The sequence below is a fragment of the Panthera pardus genome, unplaced genomic scaffold (assembly GCF_024362965.1).
Source record: "Panthera pardus isolate Hobbes unplaced genomic scaffold, ASM2436296v1 HiC_scaffold_20, whole genome shotgun sequence".
In the NCBI taxonomy this organism is placed as follows: domain Eukaryota; kingdom Metazoa; phylum Chordata; class Mammalia; order Carnivora; family Felidae; genus Panthera; species Panthera pardus.
Genome location: NW_026526766.1, coordinates 253074 through 279167, shown reverse-complemented (window position 1 = coordinate 279167; position 26094 = coordinate 253074). Strand labels below are relative to the sequence as shown.

The 26094-nt window shown below is 39.3% G+C and overlaps 1 protein-coding gene and 1 non-coding gene across 3 annotated transcripts in view; one reads left to right on the top strand and one right to left on the bottom strand.

Moving 5' to 3' along the window:
- MFSD14B (major facilitator superfamily domain containing 14B) overlaps positions 1–26094 on the bottom strand; it is a 73824-nt gene that overhangs the window by 19722 nt on the left and 28008 nt on the right. Inside the window, exons 2-3 of one of the 2 annotated variants that reach the window (XM_019434298.2) lie at positions 25389–25484; positions 11456–11518 (exon numbers count right to left, since the gene is read on the bottom strand). In XM_019434298.2, coding sequence (XP_019289843.1) covers positions 11456–11518; positions 25389–25484 — 159 coding nt within the window. The remainder of the gene's footprint in view (positions 1–11455; positions 11519–25388; positions 25485–26094) is intronic. The other variant, XM_019434299.2, reaches the window with a different exon arrangement.
- Positions 15289–15417, top strand: LOC128778731 (small nucleolar RNA SNORA64/SNORA10 family). The gene has a single exon (XR_008424457.1). It is a non-coding gene; the product is annotated as a small nucleolar RNA SNORA64/SNORA10 family (small nucleolar RNA).

Genomic DNA, 26094 nt, shown 5'->3' with positions numbered 1-26094 from the left:
CAGCGGTTCCCCCTGTGCACAGTCTAGAAGTCAGCAGGTATACAGGGGTGAAATGAACACCTGCACTTTGCTTTTACAAAAAATTGGGAGGGGAGAAAACAGATGAGACAAGAGTAGGAAAATGTTGGTGAGTAGTGAAACTGGGTGAGTTCATAGGTGTTCATTTCATTGTCTACTTTTGTGTATTGGAAATTGCTCAGCACAGCATACCAACAGGACACTCCAAAATCTGGCTCCTAACACACATCCTATGCTTTGGCTGTATGAAGCACCTCCTAGTTTTCCCAGCATACCGTCCTCCTTTGTGCCTGTGGGCCCTTAATGTGCCTGCATACACTTCCCACAGTTGGGCTGGGTAAACTGCCAGTCGTTCTTTACAACACCGTGGGGAGAAGCACCTCCTCCTCTTAACTTCTCTTAGCTCCTCAAGCAGAATTAATCACACTGGTTTTTGTGGAGTGCAAAACAAATTCCTCCCGCCTGGTACGTTTCTAGCTCTTCCACTGCAATTTTAACACTTGTTATTTATCTTTCTTCTCTTTCAGGACGGTTTCTTCACATCTCTGTACCCTTGGTGCTTATCACAAGGCCTCATAATAAGGGCTTTCAAAGATTTGAATTAAACTTTAAGAGGAAACCAAAGTCACACTGCTGGCAAGAAAAGGAACAGGATTCCGATCTATCAGCCCTAGGTAAACCTAGAACCCACTGGCTGGGAGACACGTGCACTGAAATAAGGGGGTCGGTGAGAGGAAGACTCAACGGAAGGCAGGCAGGGTGAGGAGAAAAGCTTTTTAGCTCCTCTGAAATAAAATATTAATCCAAGGCCACGATCAAATCTTGTAATTTAATTTCTAAGTCACAATGGATTTCCATTTAGCCTGTCCTTGTGTCAAGACAGTAAACATCAAGAATTAAATGGTGTTCCTTTAAGAGCCAAGCAACTGCAGAAAGTGGGGCTTAAATTCAGGACTTGTGACTACCAGTTTCATGAACTTTAGAAAAGAAAATCTTCAAAATTCTCTAAAAATATCAAGTACCTGCATACGTGGGTAGTATAGAACTGGTCAACAAGAGGTCCTTGGGGGGCTCAGATGGTTAAGCATCTGACTCTTGATCTCGGCTCAGGAATTCAAGCCCTGCATCAGGCTCTGTGCGGACAGTGTGGAGCCTGCTTGGGATTCTCTCTTTCCCTCTCTCTTTCTGCCCCTCTGCCCATTGGTGTGCTCTCTCTCAAAAATAAACAAACATTAAAAAAAAAGGGGGGGGGATGCCTAGGTGGCCCAGTTGGTTGAGCATCCGTCAGTCAGGTCATGAACTTATGGCTTGTGTGTTTCAGCCCCGCGTTGGGCTCTGTGCTGATGGCTCAGAGCCTAGAGCCTGCATGTAAAGAAATTTAAGAGGACAAGGCAGTGAAAATCCACTACTATCACAAAACTAGTAACAAAAACTCTTTAAAGAGCTCTGGGAAAGTTTCTGGACAGTTCTGATTCCAGACTTCACACAACGCTTTAAAATATGGAATGTATGCCATTTTTAAACAAAAGACAGGAGAAGGCCAAGTATTAAAGTTATATTTAAAATAATGCATAGCTAGGGTGCCTGGGTGGCTCAGTCGGTTAAGCTTCCGACTTTGGCTCAGGTCATGATCTCAGTTTGTGCGTTCAAGCCCTGCATTGCGCTCTGTGCTGACAGCAGGGACCCTGCTTCGGATTCTCTGTCTCCCTCTCTCTCTCTCTGCCCCTCCTCCACTCATGCTGTCTCTGTCTCAAAAATAAACAAACGTTAAAAAAATTTTTTTGAATAAAATAATAATACATGGTTTTAACAGAAAAAAGGTACTGTCTTCGAGATTATGAATTTAAATGGTAATTTAATCTATCCATTAAAAATATTATTCAAATCAAATTCTTAGTAACAATAATAGATACTGAAAATAACTTTATTAAGATGCTAAAATACAATCTCATACAGTTCACCCCTGAAGAACACAAGGATTGGGGCACCAACACCCACCATCTTATGCAGTCAAAAGTCCATATCTAACTTCTGACTCCCCCAAAAGTGAGCTACTAACAGCCGACTGTTAGCCAGAAGCTTTACTGAGAACATAAACAGTTAACAATATTTTGTATGTTTTATGTATCATGTACCATATTCTTACAATAAAGCTATAGAAAAGGTTAAGAAAACCTTAAGGAAGAGAAAATATATTTACAGTACTGTACTGCATTTGTCAAAAACGAGAAAAGTGCCTGCGTACAAGGGGACCCATGCAATTCAAACCCGGGTTGTTCAAGGGCCAACTTGTACTTGCCTCTTTGGAAAACCTGAATTTCCTAAAAATCAAAGACTTTCTCCTCTCCCAGGTACTTCTTCACTACCCAGTCTGGCCTGAAATTCTATTAGTGCACATTGTCAGAGCAGCAGATTGAGGACATTTGTACCCTGATGGATTGGGCAGGTACTTCTTCAGTACTAATGATGCAGGATACAATTTGCAAATGAGAACAAAATGTTTAAAACTTAACACCAGACAGACCTGAGAGGCAGACCTCAAAGCCCTCATCTTCATCAGAAATACAACTGATTCCCACCATTCACAGTAGTTATGTTCTGTAAGGTTGCCACAGACACTGAATTACAGAATAGGCAACGACTGCTCCTCGAGGAAACAGTGTCAGGTTCCTGCAAGCGTCTGGTCACCTAGTGTCATTTACTGACCAACACACAACCGTGATTTACGTGTGTTTCTGTTTAGACACTTTAATACACATTGTTGACTTATGAACACTGAATTCTCAGTCAACAGCACTACAGCTCATGCCTGAATGAGGCTTATCTGGCAGCATTCTCTCTGTAAGGCACATCACAGACCTCTTGCACTTCAAGATAGTAGTCAGTACTACACACGGGGACATTTTAAACAGCCAAATCACCAATAAAAGGCACAAAGATGCAAAATATGTGGCACTAAGTGGACCACAAGAAAGACAGATGTACGGTTACAAGACCTGAAACAACTAGACGGAAGTTCGAACAAATGGCTGGGCACTCACACTTCTCCCCTCACCCCAGTGCATAAATGACCACAAAAGCACTGTGTTGATCTGGGGGTCACAAACTCAGCGAGTAGGTGGACTGGAAATATGAGATCCAAAAATAATGAGGGTCAGCTGATGCCATGCTTATCATAACCCAACCAGGACTAGATATAACACGATGTGCAGGCGTCCAGGCACAGATGGTGAAATTCACCAACGGTTCAGCACAGCCACGTCAGTAAGTTAGCTTCCCAGTGGACACGGGTGTTTAAGGTGGCATAATTAACTGGCCAATAATTCTGACATGACTTTAGCCTCTAAAGTGACAAAACAGCAATCAGAGTTTATTGTTCAATTAAATACAATTATCCAATAAACATTGTGAAGCATACAAAGAATGATAAATACAACTCATTTGAAGCACCCATGCATAAATTTTACACTTAATATAGCCATCACGGAAGTTTTAAGTGTACGTTTTCCTGTTGGTAAATATTTGACTAAAACAGTTTGTGTGAATATTTTTAAAACTAAAGACGGCTTTTTGTTTTCCTTTACAGTATAATTAACCTCACGAATGCATTTGAGGGAGCACTGGCACCAATGAAGAATAAAATACAAAGTCTTTTAACTACTGCTAAAAACTTTTCCGTGAAAAAGTTCACATTCTATGACAAATTTTCAGTATTCTTTAATAAGCAATGAGGAACTTGCGACATGTACTTGGTTACCCCAAAGTTAGATTCATTTTGATCTTTCATACAGTAATTCACTAATAATGACTTTTATCTTGCATTTCTTAAAAGATGAAAGACAAAAATCCTACTTCAATAGAATTGTGTTATTTATATAATTGACAAGTATTTTCACATAAAGGGACCTATGTGGCTCAGTCGGTTGAACATCCAACTCTTTATTTCGGCTCAGGTCATGATCTCATGGTTCGTGAGTTCGAGCCCCTTGTCAGGCTCTGGGCTGACAGTATGGATCCTGCTTGGGATTCTCTCCCTCCCTTCCTCCCTCTCTCAAAATAAACAAACTTAAAAGAATATTTTCACATAAAAACAATATTAAAACAAGGTCACCTTTCTGACCAAGGACCCACAGAGACCCTGCACAGTACAGAGCCTCCCTTCCCAGGGTACACGTCCATCAGTGCAAGAGGGCAAATGAGAAATGTGATATATAAAGTGCTTTTAATTCAATTAAAGTCTGGAAGAGTGAATGTGCAAAGCAGGAGAAGGATCAAAGAACAGCTGATGCCAGAGACTTCAAGGAAAGAACAATATGGGCAGGAGGGCTAGGGTGTTTTGTCTTGTTCTGAGGTAAAGGGAGAGAAGTAGGGAATATTCAATAAAAGAAACAAAAGCAGATTAAAGTGAAATAAATTGTTGTAAATAAAACATAAGTAAACAGACTTTTCCTTAATTTTAGAAGTAGTAGGGCTACTGATTCTTCAAATTCTGATTCCAAGAAAGTTCAGTATAGGTTTTAAAGTACTAACAACAGTAACAGCTAGCATCCACATTTGCCAAACTCCTCCTGGCCTTTCTCACGTCTTCCCCTGTGAGGTAGATGCTGTTAGGGCCAACAACTGGCCTGAGGCTCATAGCGGCAGAGGCAGCATTCAGCTCAGTGTGCGGTGGCTCCAGGACCGAGTCCTAACCCTAAAGCCCACAGTTCAAACCAGTTATTAAAGTAATCTGTTAATATTTCCAGGTTTCCAACCTAAAGCAAAGAACTAGTCTTACCTACTTGTGAGTACTCTTACATGTTTTCTTCAATGGATAAATTAGCAGTCTGTCATAAAAAGTCTGCACTTAAAATTGATGAGTCATCTCTCAAGTAGGTGGTTTAATAATTTTATTTATAGATAACAGAAAGGACAATCTTTATTCAAGTTCTTGTCCAAATTAAGCAAGAATTATTCTGCACACATGCACACATGTGTGTGTAGGAAAAGCTCTCTGTACTTACTAACACCAAAGAGCAGCTTGAAGAAACTTTAAAGATACCTATCTTGGTTTTTTGTTTTGTAATTCTTAAAAACATCAGCCAAAAGTTTCTGTATGTGCTTATGCTAAGCTATGACTTAATTCATGTAAATGGCAAGATGACAGTTGAGCAGCAGCTCCTGGAATACAGGAACTTGACATTTAATCCCCTGGAAGAGCATCATGGAAGAGGGTCTACATGCCTTCTCCTTCATCAGAGTTGATGGCCAAGTCTAGACTGAGAAGCAGCCCATCTGTAGGTGACCCCCTGTGGCCATGCCCTGAGCTGGCTTCTGTGACGTTAAAGCCAGACAAGATCATGACTGCCTGCTTTAAAGCCACCCTCTTCATAGTGATCACTCCAGGTGTAAACTCGGACATGTGGCCCGCTTAGTCTGGGACACTGCTAAAGATATCTAATTTTGTAGTAAATATAAAACATGCAAAAGAAAGAAGTTTCAAGAAATTTCAAGGCAGACACTGGGCCATCAGACCAACTGGTCTTAATGAAGAAAATTATTACAGTCACTCCACCTGCTCCTATTAACCAGGAGCCGTAACTAGACTTCATCTGCCAAGTGAAACCAAGGCATCTCAGCTTAGTGTTGCATTTTTGACAAAGTGTAGCTAAAACAAATGTGACAGTTAGTTTTAGGAGTCACCTTGGCTAGGCTATGATACCATTATTTAATCAAGTGCTAGTGTGGGTGTTTCTGTAAAGATATTGCGTAGCTCTGGTTAACACCTAAAACAGTGGCTCTAAAATAAAGGGTTCCCTTAATAATATATGGCGGGGGGAGGCTACTCCAATCAGCTGACAGCCTTAAGAAATCTAAAGTTTCCAGAAGAAAGAGTTCTGCCTCAGGACTGGAGCATTAACTCCTTCCTGAGTTAAGTCAGCCCTACATTATTTCAGACTTGTCAGCCCCATAGTCATGTGAATCTATTTGTTAAAATAAGTCTCTTGGGGCACCTGGGTAGCTCAGTCAGTTGAGTGTCCAACTCTTGATTTTGGCTCAGATTATGATCTCACAGTTGTGGGATCGAGCCCTGTGTCGGGGTCTATGATGAGCGTGGAGCCTGCTTGGGACACACACACACACACACACACACACACACACTCTCTCTCTCTCTCTCTCTCTCTCCCTCTCTCTCTCTGCCTCTGCCCCTCCCCCACACTCTCTCTCTGAAAAAAAATTAAAAAACTAAAATCTTTATATATATAATCTCTTAATATTAGCAAAATGAAAATAGCAAAAACTAGTATTTACACTGTAACTTGAAATCTTAAGAAATAAAGTGTTTTATTTCCTTATAAAAACTTACCAAGAGTCATTTGAACAGTGCCTGCCTTCTTCCTAAGCCAAGTAACATGTGATATGCAGTATCTTCTATGCACTGGCAAACTGCCACACAACTTTTCTAAATTCAGATCAACTTTCAACATTCTATGCTTTGTGTTTTCAATGTCACGAAATACCATCTCTGTGAGTCCCTTTAATGTGAAGCATTTTGCGGACATCACCTCCACTGGGACACCTTCATCCTGCTCATCATACCGTTCTTCTCATTTATGCTGACAAGTATATCTTTGCTAAGTCCTTTTGGCTGTGTGCCCCTGTCAGCTTATTTCTTCTAGAATTCTGCAGAGGTTCTATCCAAATACCGCTTCTACCATTATCTGTAATTATTTCTTCACTGCACTTCCATCCTTGTTGGCCAATTCCTTTTCACGGATCTGTTTCTGTAAACTGTCATGTGGGTTTATCACTGGAGACAAGGAGGCAACACAATCACACGCCTTGTTGTCTGTGCACGAACTCAGACCAGTCACTGACATTTTGAAATGCCATGAATGGACACTGATGATGATGTTCATCTGTTACTAGCGTCCTGTGGACTGAGGAGCCAGGAGCAGTTCCTACTGCAAGCAGTTACTCAAAGTTAATACACCACGATAAGGGGCTGGTATTTTTTAACTGAACTTTAGTAACTGGAATTTGTGCATACCAGGATGTGTAAAAAGAGGGGTGCCTAGATTTCATATAGTTTCTAATGTCATGGAGAAATTATTATATCATTAGTGACTGCTGATACAAGAACAAAGATAAATAGTTACAGTCTCCACGTGAGCTGGATCTTGACTATTTAAAAATGCAGAGAAAAAGACTGGAAAGAAATGTTAAGTCAATAATATTTATGAGCACCTATCATTTGCCAAGAACTGTTCTAACCTCTGGGGACAGGAGTAGACAAAAATTCATGCTTTCCAGAAGCTTCCAGTCTAAAAGAGGAAGGGTGAGAAGGACAAACAGTAACAAGATAAAGCAGAATATACAGCATGTCAGAGGTGAGATTATAATGTTTCTGGAGAAAAACAAAGCAGAGAAGGGAGACTGGAAGTGATGAGACTAGGTTACATTATTCAAGACAACAGACAGTAAAGGCTTCACTAAAAAATGACACCTGGGTGAAGAGTTAAAGGTTAGGGAGTGAGGCCAGTATCTGGGAGAAAGAATCAAGCAGAATAAACAGAACCTGCAGAGCACTCAAGCAAGCACAAGCTGAGGAAGCTATGGTCAGTGGGAGTGCAGAGAACAGAGGTGATGCCAGAGAAGAAAGTGGGGTGGGCATGGGACTGGTTAGCGATACCATAAGCTGGCTTATATTGTATCAGGACCTCTACTGAAACCAGGTAGTATTTTCATTACAGACCTACTTTGAAGGTAGAACCACAGAATCTGTTGATGGAATAGATTTGGGAAGAGAAGGAGTCAAGATGACTCCAGGGATTTTGATATGAGCAAGAATGGCATGACCAGTAATTGAAATGAGGAAGGCTTGTGAGCAGGTCAGGCTTGAGGGGAAGACCAGGAACTTAGTTTGGCATGTTAACTTAAAAAAATTTTTTTTTAATTTTTTTTCTAATTTTTGAGAGTGAGAGAGAGAGAGAGACAGTGTGAGCAGGGAAGGAGTAGAAAGAGAGAGAGACACACAGAATCTGAAGCAGGCTCCAGGCTCTGAGCTGTCAGCACAGACTGCGACATGGGGCTGGAACCCATGAACCGTGAGATCATGACCTGAGCCCAAGTTGGACGCTTAACCGACGGAGCCACTCAGGTGCCCCTCCTCTTGTATCCTTTACTGGTAGTCACCCCAAATAAAAGCCTTCTCACCCATGCATCACGATTATAAACTTACGAAGTATAAATTAACTGTAGAAAATCTACAAAGAAAGAATATAAAGAAGAAAACTAAAAATTATCCATTCACATGGTTTCAAACTTCAGGGGACTCCTTTTTAATCAGGTTTTCCCCCTGCTTATACACATGTATTTTGGTAAAAACCAAAGCAAAACCACACTGTAGCTCTATATCCTTTCTGTCTCACACATTATACGGTAGTCTTCAGAAACGTGTTCTTTATGTGCTGCTATTACATCATATGCCTGTGCTGCAAAGTACTTATTCTTCTAATTTTAAGCCATTTTAATGGTTTCCATGTTTACTATTACAAACAGCCCTTTACCTGAATCTTTGAATAACTCTATTGATTAGAACAATTTTCTAGAAATGGAACAGCCTTTGTTAAAATTAGTGAATATTGTGAGGTTACTAAAACGCTGCCTTCTAGGAAAGCTATACCAACTTAACTCTCTCATCAGTCATGTACGGGGACCCCATTTACTACAAACTGAACTAGTTATTGTCAGTTTAAACTTTTCTACCAATGCTTATGTGAAAGTATAATCTCATTCCATTTGGGATCCATTGCTTACTAGTGATAATCTTATTTTTACACTGACATCTTTTGTAAACTGGCAGCCTACATCCCTCCTTGCCCTTCTGGGATATCAGTAACTTTCCTATGGTTTTACCTGGAAGGCACTTCTATGTGGTCCTCCGTCTACTATACATGTTGCAAATAACGTTTTGTCATTTGTCTGTTCATTTTTATGATGGTGGTTTGACTTACCAAAGTTAAAATACTGATATAAATGACTCAATCTTTTCCTTTATATATTTTTTCTAAGAAAAGAAAATCTTTTCCCAAAAATAGTTAAGAAAATGGTCATCAAGATTTCCTTCTAATAGTTTTTGTTTTTACATATTTCTCTTTGCAACATTTATTATTCGGCACTCAGAGGTATTGTGCTAACAGCTTATATACCCGCTCATTTAATCTGTATGATCACCCTGTTAGAAGATCTTTTATCTTTGTCATTTCATGAATAATGAAACTGAGGTCAGAGAAGCTAAATCACAGGTACTAAGTGCAGAACACAGACTTAAAGCTGTAGCAATCTGAAGCCACATTCCTTGCACTGTACTTACACACGCATTAAGCTATCCAATTCGAGCTACTTTGATGTAGGTGCTGTCACACATCCATATCCCTGACACAATAACCAATCATTAAAGTTCCAGTAAAGGTCAATAAGGTCAAGTTCAATATTTACCTAAGTTGCCTAAGTCCTTGTCTAAGCCCCGAATCAATCCAAATACCTTTTATTTTACATATTTTTAGAATAACACTGTTAGTGTCTCTAGGTCAAAGTGCAGCATACTGCTTGGCTTCAGAGTATACATCCAGTTGATTTTACTCTGCAGAACCAGACTAAAACACATTTTAGTAGCTGGTCCACATGACAATAGATTATAGATTAACTTCCCCAAGAATCTGCTGTAAGGATAAATTTATGTTGTATATTTATCAATGCTTTCTCTCATTTAATTTTCCTTTTGATCTATGCTAATCTAAAACTGGTGCTTAAAGGCCCACTTGCCAGATTTCGCTTTTTTTTTTTTTAAAGATTTTTTTTAAGTTTACTTATTACAGAGAGAGAGAGAGAGGGAGGGAGGGAGGGAGAGAGAAAGTGAGCACAAGCAGGGGAGGGGCAGAGAGAAAGGGAGAGAATCCCAAGCAGGCTCCACACTGTCAGTGGAGAGCCCAACATGGGGCTCAAGCTCACAAACTGTGAGATCATGACCTGGGCCGAAATCAACGGTCTGACTGAACCCCCCAGGTGCCACCACATGCCAGGTTCCTGATAACACTCCTCTTCTCAATGAGGACTGAAAACTTGCTTCAACCTTTATTTAAGACGCCATTTTACTTATGCTATTATTGTAAGCATTCTCAAATTCTTTTTGAAAATAGGCAAAGAATAAACAGTATTTATTACAAATAATGCTGCTCAAAGATGTAAATTCAGCAAATTATTAGGGCATAATTTTAAGTGTGTTAGTTCACAGATCAGTACCATCTAAACTGGGAAGGAATCAGACGCTATACCTGTGCACTATACTGTGAAGTGGGAGTAGAATATAACATTACACTTTAACCTCTTATTTATAAGCTTTTCTGATAAATATCACATTAAAATTTAAATAATGAATTGAGGGTCGGGGCACCGGGGGTTTCAGTCAGTTAAGCATCTGACTTCAGCTCAGATGATCTCACAGTTCATGGGTTCGAGCCCTGCGTCGGGCTCTGTGCTGACAGCTCAGAGCCTGGAGCCTGCTTCCGATTCTGTGTCTCCCTCTCTCTGCCCCTCCCCCGCTCATGGTCTGTCTCTCAAAAATGAATAAAAATTAAAAAAAAAATTTTTTAAACAATGTATTAAGGGTGAAGTGGTTGAGAACTCAGTTGTGACTAGAACACCAGCCTTGACAAAAGACTATACAGCCAACTAAATGTTGATGCTGCCTTCTTCCTCAATATCAGAATCTGTCTCAAAAGAAGACAAGAATATTTATCCATTTTATTCTGTTGACAGGCAGGGCAATTAAAAGCTCACAAAATTAAACTCTTTATAAAGTGCTTTTACAAGTAAACCATGCAATGCCTTATGGACTTGGATTGCATTTCACTTTGACATTGATAATCCAGTTAAAAGTTTAGCTTTAGTGTCACAGACTAAGAGTCTGGAGTTTTCTCTTGTCCAACAAGAGAGCAGATGCAGAATTGAATACAAGAGAGGCTAATGTCCAAACTGGAGTTTTGTCTCTGTATTGATTGAGCTCTCAAGATCTTACACATGTGGTGAATGTGAAGAAAATAATCAAGTTGTAATCACTAACTTGTGTAAAGGGTCTGGGAGGCAAGTGGAGTTTGTGATCAAAGTACAATAGTACATTGACATCAGATGGAAAGTAATTGCCTGTAGGTGATAGAACAAATTACTTGTGATCCCATTACAATAGCTTGCTAGCTAACCTCAGGTGCCATGGGGGTGGCTTTCCGCCCTAAACTTTTTCCTAACCCATTTATGTAAGCAGAACCTATTTCCCCACACTTTAGGTCTCCAGAACAAATAGTGATTATTTCCCTACATCCCATTTAAACTTCCAGAGTTAAACTACTAAGGATTCCTGCCTTTGGTTCCTTGTGAACCACACAAAAACCATTCTTACCTTTACACCTTGAATGAGACCATTCATGAGGAATGTGTGTTGAGGAAATGTTTCATGTAGAACCTACAGAAAGCAAACATCAAGACAAATTCAAAAACAAATTAAAGGGAAAGGTTTTTGCCTCTGTTAATGTTAGGTCATGTAAAAAAGACGAACCCTGGAATAAAAACATTTGAAGTATCAGTGAAATATGGAAAATATCCTAAAAATATGAAAATGTAATAAATAATGAGGCAGAAATCTAAATAAGGCAAGAACTTACATCTCAGTGCTCAGGTGCTTTTCTTACAAAACCTTCTGTGGTAAACATAAATTGTTAACTGGCTACATCTTTCACCACCAACACTTTTAAGCATCACACACACACACACACACACACACACACACACACACACACACACAGAGCTGTTTTTCTGTACTTCTACCTAAAATTTCATTGATATAAGACTAAATTTACAGTATTCCTGGGAAGCTAAGAATAGTGAGGCACTTCTGGATGATTACAGCAGATGGGAAAAGGCTGACAACAAACCCTAAAACAGTTGAAGAACAATAATATGTGAAAGTAGAAAAAAAAGATCTTTGAAAAAGTACGCTTTCCAGAAATCAGGTCAGGGGATGGGGGGGGGGGGGGAGGAAGTTAGATCTGGAGGAGGAGGAAAAACATCCATAGTTGAACAGGTTACAAAATAAGCTCCTGGTATCTTGCTCTCAAAGCTACTGACCTCCATATCTGTGCCCAATGTAAGAATCAAAAAGCATAGTTCTGACAGAAACCATCAAAACTCTACAGAAAACAGGTAACAACCTCTTTGACCTCAGCTGCAGCAATTTCTTGCTTGACACATCTCCAAAGGCAAGGAAAAGCAAAAATGAACTACTGGGACTTCATCAAGATAAAAAGTTCTGCACTGCAAAGGAAACAATCAACAAACTAAAAGGCAACCGGCAGAATGGGAGAAGATTATTTGCAAATGACATACTGAATAAAGGGCTAGTATCCAAAATCTATAAAGAACTTACCAAACTCCACACCTGAAAAACAAATAATCCAGTGAAGAAATGAGTAGAAGACATGAATAGACACTTTTCCAAAGAAGACATCCAGATGGTCAACAGACATATGAAACGATGCTCAACGTCACTCCTCTTCAGGGAAATACAAATCAAAGCCACACTGAGATACCACCTCACACTGGTCAGAGTGGCTAAAATGAACAAATCAGGAGACTAGAGATGCTGGTGAGGAACCCTCTTGCACTGCTGCTGGGAGTGCTAACTGGTGCAGCTGCTCTGGAAAACAGTGTGGAGGTCCCTCAAAAAATTAAAAATAGAACTATCCTATGACCCAGCAAGAGCACTGCTAGGAATTTGCCCAAGGGATACAGGAGTGCTGATACACATGGGCACATGTATCCTAATGTTTATAGCAGCATTTTCAACAATAGCCAAATTATGGAAAGAGCCTAAATGTCCATCAACTGATGAACGGATAAAAGAAGATGTGATTTATATATAGAATGGAATACTACGTGGCAATGAGAAAGAATGAAAACATGCCATTTGCAGCAACATCGATGGAACTGGAGGGTATTATGTTAAGTGAAATAAGTCATACAGAGAAAGACAGATACCATATGTTTTCACTCCTATGTGGATCTTGAGAAACTTAACAGAAGACCATGGGGGAGGGGAAGGGGAAAAAATAGTTACAAACAGAGAGGGAGGGAGGCAAACCACAAGAGTCTCTTAAATACAGAGAACAAACTGCGGGTTAATGAGGGGTGGGGAAGAAGGGAAAGTAGGTGATGGGCGTTGAGGAAGGCACTTGTTGAGATGAAGACTGGGTGTTGTATGGAAGTGAATTTGACGATAAATTATATTAAAGAAACAAAGAAAGAAAATTAAAAAAAAAAAAGCATAGTTCACGGGTGCCTGGGGGGCTCAGTGGGTTAAGCCTCTGACTTTGGCTCAGGTCATGATCTCATGGTTCATGAGTTCTAGCCCCACACTGGGCTCTGTGCTGACATTGTGGAGCCTGCTTGGGATTCTCTCTCCCTTTCTCTGCCCCTTCCCTGCTTGCTCTCTCTCAAAATAAGTAAAATTTTTTAAAACGGGGAGGGCGCCTGGGTGGCTCAGTCAGTTAAGCATCTGCTCTTGGTTTCGGCTCAGGTCATGACCTCACAGTTGGTGAGTTTGAGCCCCACATCAGGCTCTGTGCTATCAGGTGGAGCCTGCTTGGGATCCTCTGCCCTCCATCTCCACCCCTCCCTTGCTCGCTCGCTCTCAAATATAACATTTTAAAAAATAAAAATAAATTTAAAAAACACAGAAAACAAAGTTCTCCGGACCGAGACTTCTACACAGGGTACCTGCAGAACCGAATGGGTGAGATTAAACAAGACAGTGCCCAAGGCCTCTTAACGGCTGCCAGGAGTAGCAGAAAGCCTTAAAATCAAATAATAAACCACTTCATCACAATAGACGGATCTCTGAACCACATTGTCAAAAACCAAGAGCTCCTATAAGCAATGCCTGCATTCAATTCTGAGGAATAGGGCTTTCCACCCGGGTTGGGTAACGATACTCCAGCTACCAGAGGAATCTAGGCCACAGTGGCAAACTGGCAAAGTGATGCCCTTTGTGATTTGTATTTGTGTTTTTCAAAGTGATGTAGTTGTCAATGTGTAAATTTCAGGAAATTTCACCATACTCCCTATGATTTTTCTAGCATGTCACAGGAAACCGAAGATTTCAAAACATGGGGCTTGAATTGGCACATCACCAATTAGCTGAGTAAGCAGACAGTGGCCACTGCGGTTGATGGAGCCTATCTTCCAAATGTAATGTTTTTATCCCACTTGACGTTTACATTACCTGCCTAGCCCCAGATGACATTTGTTTCCACAATCTCTGATCTACCCCCTCATTTGTAAATATAAGCATATAAAACATTCAACAAAAATCTGAAAACCTCTGAAAGGCACAAAAAAGAACACAAATAGGAAAAGATAATCCACTTCACTGCTAAATAACCAAATTATGGTAGGAAACAGAAGAAAGTTTTAGAGTAAGTGCAAGTGTCCTCCAAGACATTCAAGAAAATGTTACATACATTAAAAACAATGTGCTGCACAGGGACCTATGCAGACTAAGCAAAACAAGAAAAATCTTGAAGAACTGATTACAGGAGAAAGCACAGAAATCCAGAAAAAGGAAGAGCATCAGAATGGATAAATATCAAGGTAAATATGGACTGTATAAATATTACAATGTACTACAGTCCTTAAAAAATACAGAATGTAGTTGCAAAACAGTAACGCAAAAAGTAGAAGAGAAACACATCTCTCTTGAAAGATGACAGAACAGGTAGACAAAAGACACCAGTGAATACATAAAAGATAGCAAACGTAATGAACACATTTAACATACTTACCATATAGAGAACACTATTCTAGGGAATACTTGTTCTTTTCAGGCCATATGGAAAACTTATAAGACTTAGCCATATACTAGGATACAAAACAAGCACCAGCAAATTTAAAAGAACTAAAATAATTCATAATATGTTCTCTGATAATACAACAATCTAGAAAAGTCCCCAAATGTTTGGAAATTAAGACAATACACTTCCAACAATCCATGAGTCAAAGTAACAGGAAGTATTAGAAAAAGGAAGAAACTAAATGGTAATAAAGATACAACACATTAAACTCATGAGTATAAGCACATCAATGCTTAGAGACCAATTTAAAGTTTTAAATACATTAAAACTGAAAAGCAACAAAAGGCTGAAATCAATGTTCTAAGCTTCCATGTAAAGAACCTAGAAACCTCTCTCAGCTCTGCCCTATCATACTCAGTGTGTGGCTGGCGTATTTTCAGAGAGAGAGGAAGGTCCTCCTAATGCATGATAGACCGGCCCCAAGTGGCCTCTCTCGGTTCCTAGGAGTGCAACAGTTGCTATCTGCACCTGGGGTGTTGTCAGCAGAATCCACCAACCTGCTCCTGTTGTCTTCCCCTTTCTAGCCAAGGCTACTTTTGATGTCATTTCCAAGACCTACAGCTATCTCACCCTTGACCTTTGGAAAGAGACTGTGTTCACCAAGTCTCCCTATCAGGAATTCACTGACCATCTTGTAAAGTCCCACACCAGAGTCTCTGTGCAGAGGACCCAGGCTCCAGCTGTGGCCACCACATAGTTTTGTACAAAAAAATAAAGTGAATTAAAACTTGTTAAAAAAATAAGTAAAATAAAATAAAATAAAATAAAATAAAATAAAATAAAATAAAATAAAATAATCTAGAAAAAGAACAGCAAATCCAACCCAAAGAAATAATGAAATAAGGTAATAAAAGAACAGAAATCAATGAAATGAAATCTAAACATTCAATAATGAAAATCAACAAAACCAAAAGTAACTCCTTTGAAAAGATTAGAAATGATAATTCTTAAACTATTGGAACTACACCAAAATAAAAAGCTTTTGCACAGTGAAGGAAACCACAACTAATGACAAGATAATAAGGAATGTAAGAAGTAACTGCAAAAGACCTATCAGTAAGGGTATGTTAATACTCAAATTATTGAAAGAACTTACACAACTCAATACCAAAAAACAAAAAACAAAACAAAAAAAAACCCCAAATCCACAAATAATCCAATTAAAATGGGCAGAAAACCTGAAGAGACATTTTTTGCAGAGAAGACATAAAAATGGCCAATGGACACATGAACATCACTAATCATTGGGAAACGCAAATCAAAAGCACAATGAGATACCATGTCAGACCTGTAAGATGAATGGCTAGTATCAAAAAGCCAAGAAATAACAAGTGTTGGTAAGGATGAGGAGAAAAAGGAAACCTTCATGCACTGTTGGTGGGATTGTAAATTCGTGGAGCCACTATGGAAAAGGGTATGGAGGATCCTCAAAAATTAAAAATAGAATTACCATATGAACCAGTAATTCCACTCCTGGGTATTTACCTAAAGAAAACAAAAACACTAATTCAAAAAGATACATGTACCCCTATGTTGACTGAAGCATTATTTATAATAGCTAAGACATGGAAGCAATTTAAGTTTCCATTAATATATGAATGGATAAAGAAGATGTGGTATATATATATACACACAATGTAACATTACTTTGCCAGTTATAAAATAAAGAAGTCCCAGGGATGTACAATATAGGGAACTTAGCAAGACTATAACTTTGTATGATGACAGATGGTAACTATCATGGTGGTGAGCGTTTTGCAATGTATAGAATTGTCAAATCACAATGTTGTACACCTGAAACTAATATAATATTATACTGTATTTCAATTAAAAATAAAAATAAAAAAAGTCACACACACACAGGGGAATATTACTCAGCCATTAAAAAAAGGAAGGAGGGGCTCCTGGGTGGCTAAGTGGGTTGAGTGCCCAACTTCGGCTCAAGTCATGGTCTTACAGCTTGTGAGGTCAAGACCCCTCTTTGGGCTCTATGCCGACGGATCAGAGCCTGGAGCCTGCTTCGAGTTCTGTGTCTCCCTCTCTCTCTGCCCCTCCCCCACTCACACTCTGTCTCTCTCTCAAATTCAACATTAAAAAAAAAAAAAGAAAAAAAGGAAGGAAATTCTGCCATTTGAGACAACATCAATGGACCCTGAGGGCATTTTGCTAAGAGAAATAAGTGAAAGACAAATATCAATTTTTTTGTGGAAGCAAATCTCACTTTTATGTGGAAGCAAACAAAACAAACAAGTTTATAGATACAGAGAACAGACAGGTAGTTGACAGAGGCAGGGGATGAAGGGTGAAATGGATGAAGCTTCCAGTTATAAAATAAATTTATATCAAAACTGAGTGGGATTTATGCAAGGGTAGCCTAATATTCAAAAATCAATATAACTAACCACAATACCCAAATAAGGGGGGAAATCTAATTATTATCCGGTTATATGCAGAAAATTCATTTGTTAAAATTTAACACCCATTCAGGGTAACAACACTAAGCAAAATCAGAACAGAGGTGAACTTCCTTTCTCTGATAAAGACTATCTACAAAAACAAATCTACAGCAAATATCACATTTAATGGTAAATTTTAGATCACTTTCCACCAAAGAGCATCAAGGAGATAAGGACGTCCACTACTACGACTGCTTCTATTCAACACTGTACTGGATGTCACAGTAAGGCAGTAAGAAAGAAAAAAAAAAAAGGACTGGAAGGAGTTAACTGTCACTATTCACAAAATATGTGAATATGTATATAAAAATCTACAGATAAACACTTAGGATTAATGAGTGAATTTAGCAAAATCACTAGACACAAGGTGAAAACACAAAAACAAATTGTTTTATATACCAACATAATAGAAAATTAAACCTTTAAAACTATACCATTTATTTATGGTTTTTAAATTTATTTTAATGTTACTTATTTTTGAGACAGAGACAGAGCACAAGCAGGGGAGGGGCAGAGAGAGAGGGAGACACAGAATCCGAAGCAGGCTGCAGGCTCTGAGCTGTCAGCACAGAGCCTGATGCGGGCTCTGTGAGATCATGACCTGAGCTGAAGTGGGACACTCAACTGACTGAGCCAGCCAGGTGCCCCTAAAACTGTACCATTTATAAAAACCATCAAATACCTAGGAATAAATCAGGTGAAAAATCTCTGCACTAAGAGAAAATATTACTCAAATTTTAAAGACTAGATATAAAGATGATATACCATGTAGAAGACTCAATATTATAAAGATCAGTTCTCCAATTAATCCATCCTCAATGTAATCAATCAGAATTCCCATCAAGTTACTGTGTGAATATTGAATAGCTGATTATAAAATGTATATAGATATATAAAAGGCCTACAATAGCCAAGGCAATCTTGAGGAAGAAGAACCAAGCTATAGAAGTTACAAAAGATAGCAAGATATTGCTACAGAAATCAACACAGCCTGGTACTGACACAGGACAATAGAGTAAGATATATAAATAGAATATAAAACTCAGAAACAAATCCATATGTATTTGGTTGACTGGTTTATGACAAAGTTGACACAGTGGGGAAAGGGAGATTTTTTTTCAATAAATGATGCTGGTTCAACTATGCATTATTCATATGGAATCAAAAGGAATCTATACAAAGGACCCCTACAAAACACAGTGACTTATTTCTAGATGGATGGCAGATCTATGTGTGAAAAAGAAACCAATAAAACTTTGGGGAAGAAGGTTTCTTCAACAAGACTTTAAGAAAGCACTAACCTTAAGGGGAAAAATTAATAATCTGAACTGCATAAACTAAAGCCTGGCTAGCTGCAGGGTAAATCGGTAAAATTACTCTGGAAAACTTTTGGCAGTGCATATACACTGAAGTTGAATGAAACCCTCCAATTTTACTCTTAAGTATATATTACAAGAAATGTGTATACACAATCATCAAAAGACTTTTACAAGAGATATCACGACAGCAATATATGTAAGAGGCAAAGACTGGAAACCCAAATGTTCATCAACCGAACAGATTTCAGTGATCTGATAAAAGGATTCACAGGACTCAGGAGTGGTTATATTCACAGTGACAATTGCTCACTCCATTTATTTCTTTGCCTCTCAGTATTTGACACTATTGTTCACTATTTCTTTAACTGTTCTCTTTACTCAGCTGGATTTTCTTTTTACCTCTTTGTACTTTCTTCTTCTTCTTTTTTTAAAGTTTATTTATTTATTTTGAGAAAGAGAGAGCGCACAAGGAGGGGAGGGGCAGAGAGGCAGAGAGGCAGAGAGGCAGAGAGAGAGAGAGAGAGAGAGAGAGAGAGAGAGAGAGAGAGAGGACATTTTAGCAAAAGGATGCAGCTCAGAACTGCAAACTCACTGTTTTTGCCTAAAGTTCAGTAGTTGAATGAATCAATGCTTCTCGGTTTGTTGTATGTGTTTGAATTCCAGAGCACTGAAATGTTGTTTGACTGTTCTGTCCAATTTTATTAGAAGAGAATTTGCTGACCTCCTTATACCATCATGTCAAAAGTCTGACAGTAACTTTTGGAAGAAAAAAAGATAAAACCTGAACACTGCTTCAGAGACCTGTGTGACATTATTAACGTAAAAGTGTGTGATAGAAGTCCCCAAACAAAAGGACAGAGGAGGCAACAACAATACTTGAAGAAATAATGGCCAAAAAATTCCCAAGTTTGATTAAAAATATTAATTTATAGACCCTATCAGCTAAATAAACCCCAAGTAAAAGTAACACAAAGAGATCCACACTTAGACACCTTAATGCACAAATTATTAAAAGACAAAGAGAAAAATCTCTAGGCACAGAAAAGAAAAAAAAATGAAAATGAATTCACCACATACAGTAGGGACCGATAAATTATTCTGTAAAGGGACATATAGTACATAGGAAATATTTCAGGGTACATGGTCTGTGTTGCAACTCAACTCTGCCATTGCAGCACCAAAGCAGCCACATTCAATGGGCACTACTGAGGTCCAACAAATTTTTATTTATGGATACTTCTACCTGAATTTCATATCAATTTCATATTTTCTTTCAACTGTTTCCAAATGTTTACATTTTACATTTAAAAATGTAAAAATTGGGGCACCTGGGGTGGCTCCATCGATAAAACATCATCCAACTCTAGATTTCAGCTCAGTTCATCTTACAGTTGTGAGATGAGGCCCTATGTCGGGCTCTGCCCTGAGTCTGCTTAAGATTCTCCCTCTCCCCAGGGGTGCCTGGGTGGCTTAGTCGGTTGAGTGTCCGACTTCAGTTCAGGTCATGATCTCGCGGTTCATGGGTTCGAGCCCCACGTCGGGCTCTGTGCTGACAGCTTGGAGCCTGGAGCCTACTTCGGATTCTGTGTCTCCCTCTCTCTCTTTGCTCCTGCCCCACTCATGCTGTCTCTCTCTCTCAAAAATAAACATTAAAAAAAAAATTTAGATTCTCCCTCTCCTGTTCCCTGCTCATGCTCACTCTCGCTCTCAAAAAAAAAAAAAAAGGGGCGCCTGGGTGTCGCAGTCGGTTAAGCGTCCGACTTCAGCCAGGTCACGATCTCGCGGTCCGTGAGTTCGAGCCCCGCGTCAGGCTCTGGGCTGATGGCTCAGAGCCTGGAGCCTGTTTCCGATTCTGTGTCTCCCTCTCTCTCTGCCCCTCCCCCGTTCATGCTTTGTCTCTCTCTGTCCCAAAAATAAATAAAAAACGTTGAAAAAAAAAAATTTAAAAAAAAAAAAAAAAAAAAAAAAAAAAAAAAAAGTAAAAACCATCCTTAGCACACAGATCACATAAAAACAGGCAGTAAGCCAGGTTAGGCCTGTAGGCCATACTTTACAGACCCTGATGGAAGGAAAACAACAATACTTAGGAAGAGCTGACTTCCCATCAGATAAAATGGATGCCAGAGGGCAACGTAATGATATAAGCGCTAAAAAACCTATGAAAAAAAATCAGCATGTTTTATATATCAAATTTTAAGAAAGGAGACCTACCAACTGTTATACTTCCATGTCAACTCTTCTTATAATTGTACCAAAGTTGGAAATCAGCACTGCTTTTTTTTTAAGCATTCAAAAGTTTACTGATATAAACAGACTATAACATACACCCAGAGCACACAGGAGAGAAATAAACGCCAAGCAAAAGTCAGTACATCTGCTTAGTTAAGTCTCATTATATCACAACACTCAGCTGTGCAAGAGAAAAGAGAGATTTAACACATTGTGATCATATAAACACTTTTACTGAATGCCACTTATCTCATTTTAATAATTATAAGGAGCACAAGAGGGAAAATTCTGGGGTACTTGGTCAAAAAACCATTAGAAAACTATCAAAACTATAAGATGGACCTGAACCCCCAGATTCCAGGAAGCAAGACAGTCTCCATGTGACTAAAGCTAGAACTTGACTTCCTTTTACGTGGAGAGCAAAGCACCCGTGTACTATGCTCCAAATGCCCCAACAGTCCCATCCCATTCTATCTACCTCAGTTCCCAAAAGGAAATGATTAAGTGAAGGAAAAGAAGGGCTGGACTGAAGAGGAAATAAGGTGGAGACAAGACAGAATATATGGTTTGTTGAATAAATGAGCACATATTTTGACAGCAAGGACAGGAAACCAAATGTGGCAGCAAAGTGTTTAAATGGCACTCTCTGATTATTAGATCACCATATGGAGAGGATGGTGTGGGGGAATACTGTATTCTTGAATCTCTAGCTTGCAAAAGAAAATCTGCAAATTCCAAGAACAGAATTTTCCACTCACAGGGACCAGTATTAAGTGTATCTTTATTGAAATAGTGCTCTATTTAAGTATGTCTGAAGATGTTTATGTTAGTTTAATCAGATAACTTTATTTGCAATAAAATGAGATTAGGCCCTCCAAGAGGATGCACATTTTGAATAGAGGGTACAGTGTAAGTCAGGGACGTAAAGAGTCATTTTTACGTACAAACTACTGCTACTAGAAGGTTAAGCCAATGTGTGAGGTCAACTTCACAAATCTGCTTCAGTGTATTAGGGGCTGAGAACTTTCTGATGGTATTTAATAAACTACGGTTGTACTCTAGGACATGGCTACAAGTGACAGGCAACAAATCTCACATAGAAAATGACTAAGAAAGAGTAAATTGTTCTCTACTACTTCAGACAGAGGGCTCCTACTGGTGCTAAAATGCAAACAGTCAGATTGAACAAAATATTAGTATGTAGGTACTGTTCTGTATCTCCAAATCGTTCCCTCAGACGACTTCTGTTCTAGATCTCCAAATCCTTCCCTCAGATGACTTCTCGCCCAACGGAAACAGGACAGAGTGCTGTCCACTAGTTATAGAATAGAACCAACCCTAGGGGTGCCTGGGTGGCTCAGTCGGTTAAGCATCTGACTTCGGCTCAGGTCATGATCTCACAGTCTGTGAGTTTGAGCCCCGCATCGGACTCTGTGCTGACAGCTCAGAGCCTGGAGCCTGCTTCGGATTCTGTGTCTCCCTCTCTCTCTGCCCCTCCCCTGCTCAAGCTCTGTCTCTCAAAAATGGATAAATGTTGGGGCGCCTGGGTGGCGCAGTCGGTTAAGCGTCCGACTTCAGCCAGGTCACGATCTCGCGGTCCGTGAGTTCGAGCCCCGCGTCAGGCTCTGGGCTGATGGCTCGGAGCCTGGAGCCTGTTTCCGATTCTGTGTCTCCCTCTCTCTCTGCCCCTCCCCCATTCATGCTCTGTCTCTCTCTGTCCCAAAAATAAATTAAAAAAAATGTAAAAAAAAAAAAAAAAAAAAAAAAAAAAAAAATTAAAAATGGATAAATGTTAAAAAAAACACTTTTTTTAGAATGGAACCCACACATGAACCGTCATCCTAACAGTTACATCATGGTGGGTGACAGATGCAAGATGCCAAGAACTAGTTATCTGACAACAGTGAACCCAACGTAAAGATGATAAACAAACTGCTGCAATGAAATAAACCCTAATTTTGTTCCTTCCTCATCAAACAACCTAACATTATCAGTTCTCTGTCCAACCAGAAAAGGCAGAAAGTGGAGGGAAATGCCAGAGAAGAAAAAAACCTTTTTTCCCCCCAAAAGGAAGAGGGAACCAGCCCCGCAACATCAGAACAAAAACAGATGTAGCAAACTATGGTGTAAAGGCTGGGGAAGACAGGACAGTAGAGGACATTTAGCCTTACTTGACTCCAAGAGCTCAGAAAAAGAGAATGAACCCATCTACTAACTCAGCAACACTTCTATGAAGTGTGTCAGAGTGATGCTAGCAACTCTCTATTCCACACACATAAATGTTTATTTTAACCAAATCTTTGCAAGCACCAAAACTGGCTCGAAACTGGAAAGAGGCAGTAAAGCAGCATTTTAGCTGGCTTCGAAGGCTGCATTCCAAGGTCTAACAAGGACAAAGAACCACCAGGAAAATTATCTGCATTGAGCAGTAAGAAGAAAAGCACATCAGTCTTTGGGATAAATTAAAATTAACTAACTAGGGGTGCCTGGGTGGCTCAGCTGGTTAGGCGTCTGACTTCAGCTCAGGTCATGATCTCACGGTTCATGAGTTTGAGCACCACATTAGGCTGTCTGCTGTCAGCATGTCAGCACAGAGCCCACTTCGGATCCTGTCTCCCTCTCTCTCTGCCCCTCCCCTGCTCATGATCTCTCTCTCTCTCAAAAATAAATAAACATTAAAAATAATAAATAAAATAAAATAATTAATTGAAATTAAAACGGATCTTGACAATCTGTTGTAGGACCAAAAAGGTTCCCAAGGATTTGAACTGTCTGGAAGGTGGTCTTAGAATTCTTAACAAGGCCTCAAAAGTATCCCAAGTATTCTTCATTTCACTCTGAAGTCTTACTAGAGAATGATTATAGGATTAACTCTATATTGAGAAACCTGCTGAACCACTACAGATTTCTGGCTGCATCAGAAAAATACTTTTTAAAACTCTTAACAAAGAAGCTGAGGGGGACAGGCAGTCAGAGAGCTAGGACCAAAAATAACATAGTTCAGGGGCACCTGGGCAGCTCAGTCAGTTGAGCACCCAACTTCGGCTCAGGCCATGATCTCATGGCTCGTGGGTTCGAGCCTCATGTCAGGCTCTGTGCTGACAGCTCAGAGCCTGGGCCTGCTTCAGATCCTGTGTGTCTGTCTCTCTGTCTCTGCCCCTGCACACGTTCTGTCTTTCTCTGTCTCTCAAAAATGAACAAACATTGAAAAAAAAATTTTTTTTAAATAACGTAATTCCTTAAAATGAGTGGCCTGGCATGTCTATATTCACACTAAAAACAGGTCTCAAAGAAACAATCCCTTGAGGACACACATGTGTGCCTACAATGCATATATTTATTATTCAAAGAAAACATCTACTAAGCACCGTGTCAAAGGCAGCCCAATGATGAACACAGCAGGCTCATGAAACTTAAAATGGGGGACCCCCATTAACTAATAACCATTACCTTCTGTAATAAAGCATTAGGAAGGAAAAGGCAGTGCAACAAGACAGAATAAAACAAGTTTAAAAAGAGGCAATCTTTTAAGTCGACTGTTCCATCCAAGTAGTAATTTTAATTAATCAAATTTTATTTTAATGCACCAAAAGAATTAAAAATTTAAAAACCACACAGCAAAGTCCTACATAAGGCTAACAGCCACCCTCTAAAGTTAGCTATTTGCCAAACCTATTTTGGGAACAAAGTTTACCTGTATACAAAGGGATTCTTTGGTTAAGGCAAAATGTTAACTGGGAAGAGTTAACCACCAATGAGTTTTAAAGAACAATTTAAGACAAAATGAAATTTCAGGCCAATTTTAAAATATCCTTTTTTCAATTTTAAAATGTATTTATTAAAATTATTAGCGATAAAGCACCTAAAATCTACAAGCCACGTTTTCTTTAGCATCTCCCTTCCCTCTATCCACACTATACATCAAATATCCAGGTTATTGCTAAGAAACTGAATGCAGCCTCTGCAAAGAAATGGCAATAGGTAAGCTAGCTACCAAAAATGAAAATCTGCACATTCTTACAATTATCACTTGTGTTACAAGGGACTCACCAATCTATTTACTATGTTCTTAGTCAAAGGCCATTACATCCAAAGTCAGTTATAAACTTTGACAAAGTTTTGTGATAAGTTCCTCTAGTGCAGCTTAATGATCTTCCTAAATGCAGATAGTTCACTCACAGCACTTCCAAGATTCTGGTTCAGTGGGAATGTCTTGTTACTTAACAATATTTAATGAGGAGCCCAGGTGTTTTGTTGCAGGTAGTTCACAGTCTACACAGTGGAAACAACCCAGCGGAATAAGCAGTCTTAAATCATTGTCAAATCTACTCTCAAACACACAGCTAGACATACAACCCTGAGGATATGTGCTTAAGAACCTCTCTTTTGCTTTCAAAAAAACCAACTTGTTCAGCAATACTTACAGTTAACATTGGAGTTGTCAACAAGCCCCACGCAAAGAATTCTAGGAAGATGACAATAGCAGCATGGTACACACTTGGTCGGCCAAAGCCCTGTAGCTAAAAAAGGAGGAAAGTTATTATGAAAACTAGTAAACATATGTAAGAAATCCATTACCCTAATAGTATCTAACACAAAAAAAGTGCTACACAAAATAAACTTAAAACCTACCTATATTGTGTAAGATAAAACTTCATTCTGCGGTATGCCTGATTCCTTCATCTTGCCTCATCACAGAAGATGCCAAGGTTAAAAAGTTTTTACTTGTCTCATCAATGCAAATAACTGAGTTCTGGTTGAGAACCAATTGGGGCTTTAAGAGACTGAGGTTTCGGGACCTGACTATTCTGTCTCATACTAATTCCTCCGCAACGTGGCTGCTCTAACCTAGTTTCCCTAGCTATGTAATGACATGTGGGTACGTGGGTCTCTTACTCAAGAGCTTCCAGGGCGGCACAGATGATTTAAATGATTTAAATGATGGCGGGCAGAGGAAGAACAATAAGGAAAACACAGTCCATACCACAGTGTCAAAATCCAGCTTTCGGTGTCTATTGCGTTTTAAGACTGTGCCTGTTTTCCTAATTTTCTGCAGTTTGTGACTTCTGCATACAAAAATCTAAATTGTCTTCAATTTAATGTTCTTTGGCTTTGTGACATCCTCACTAG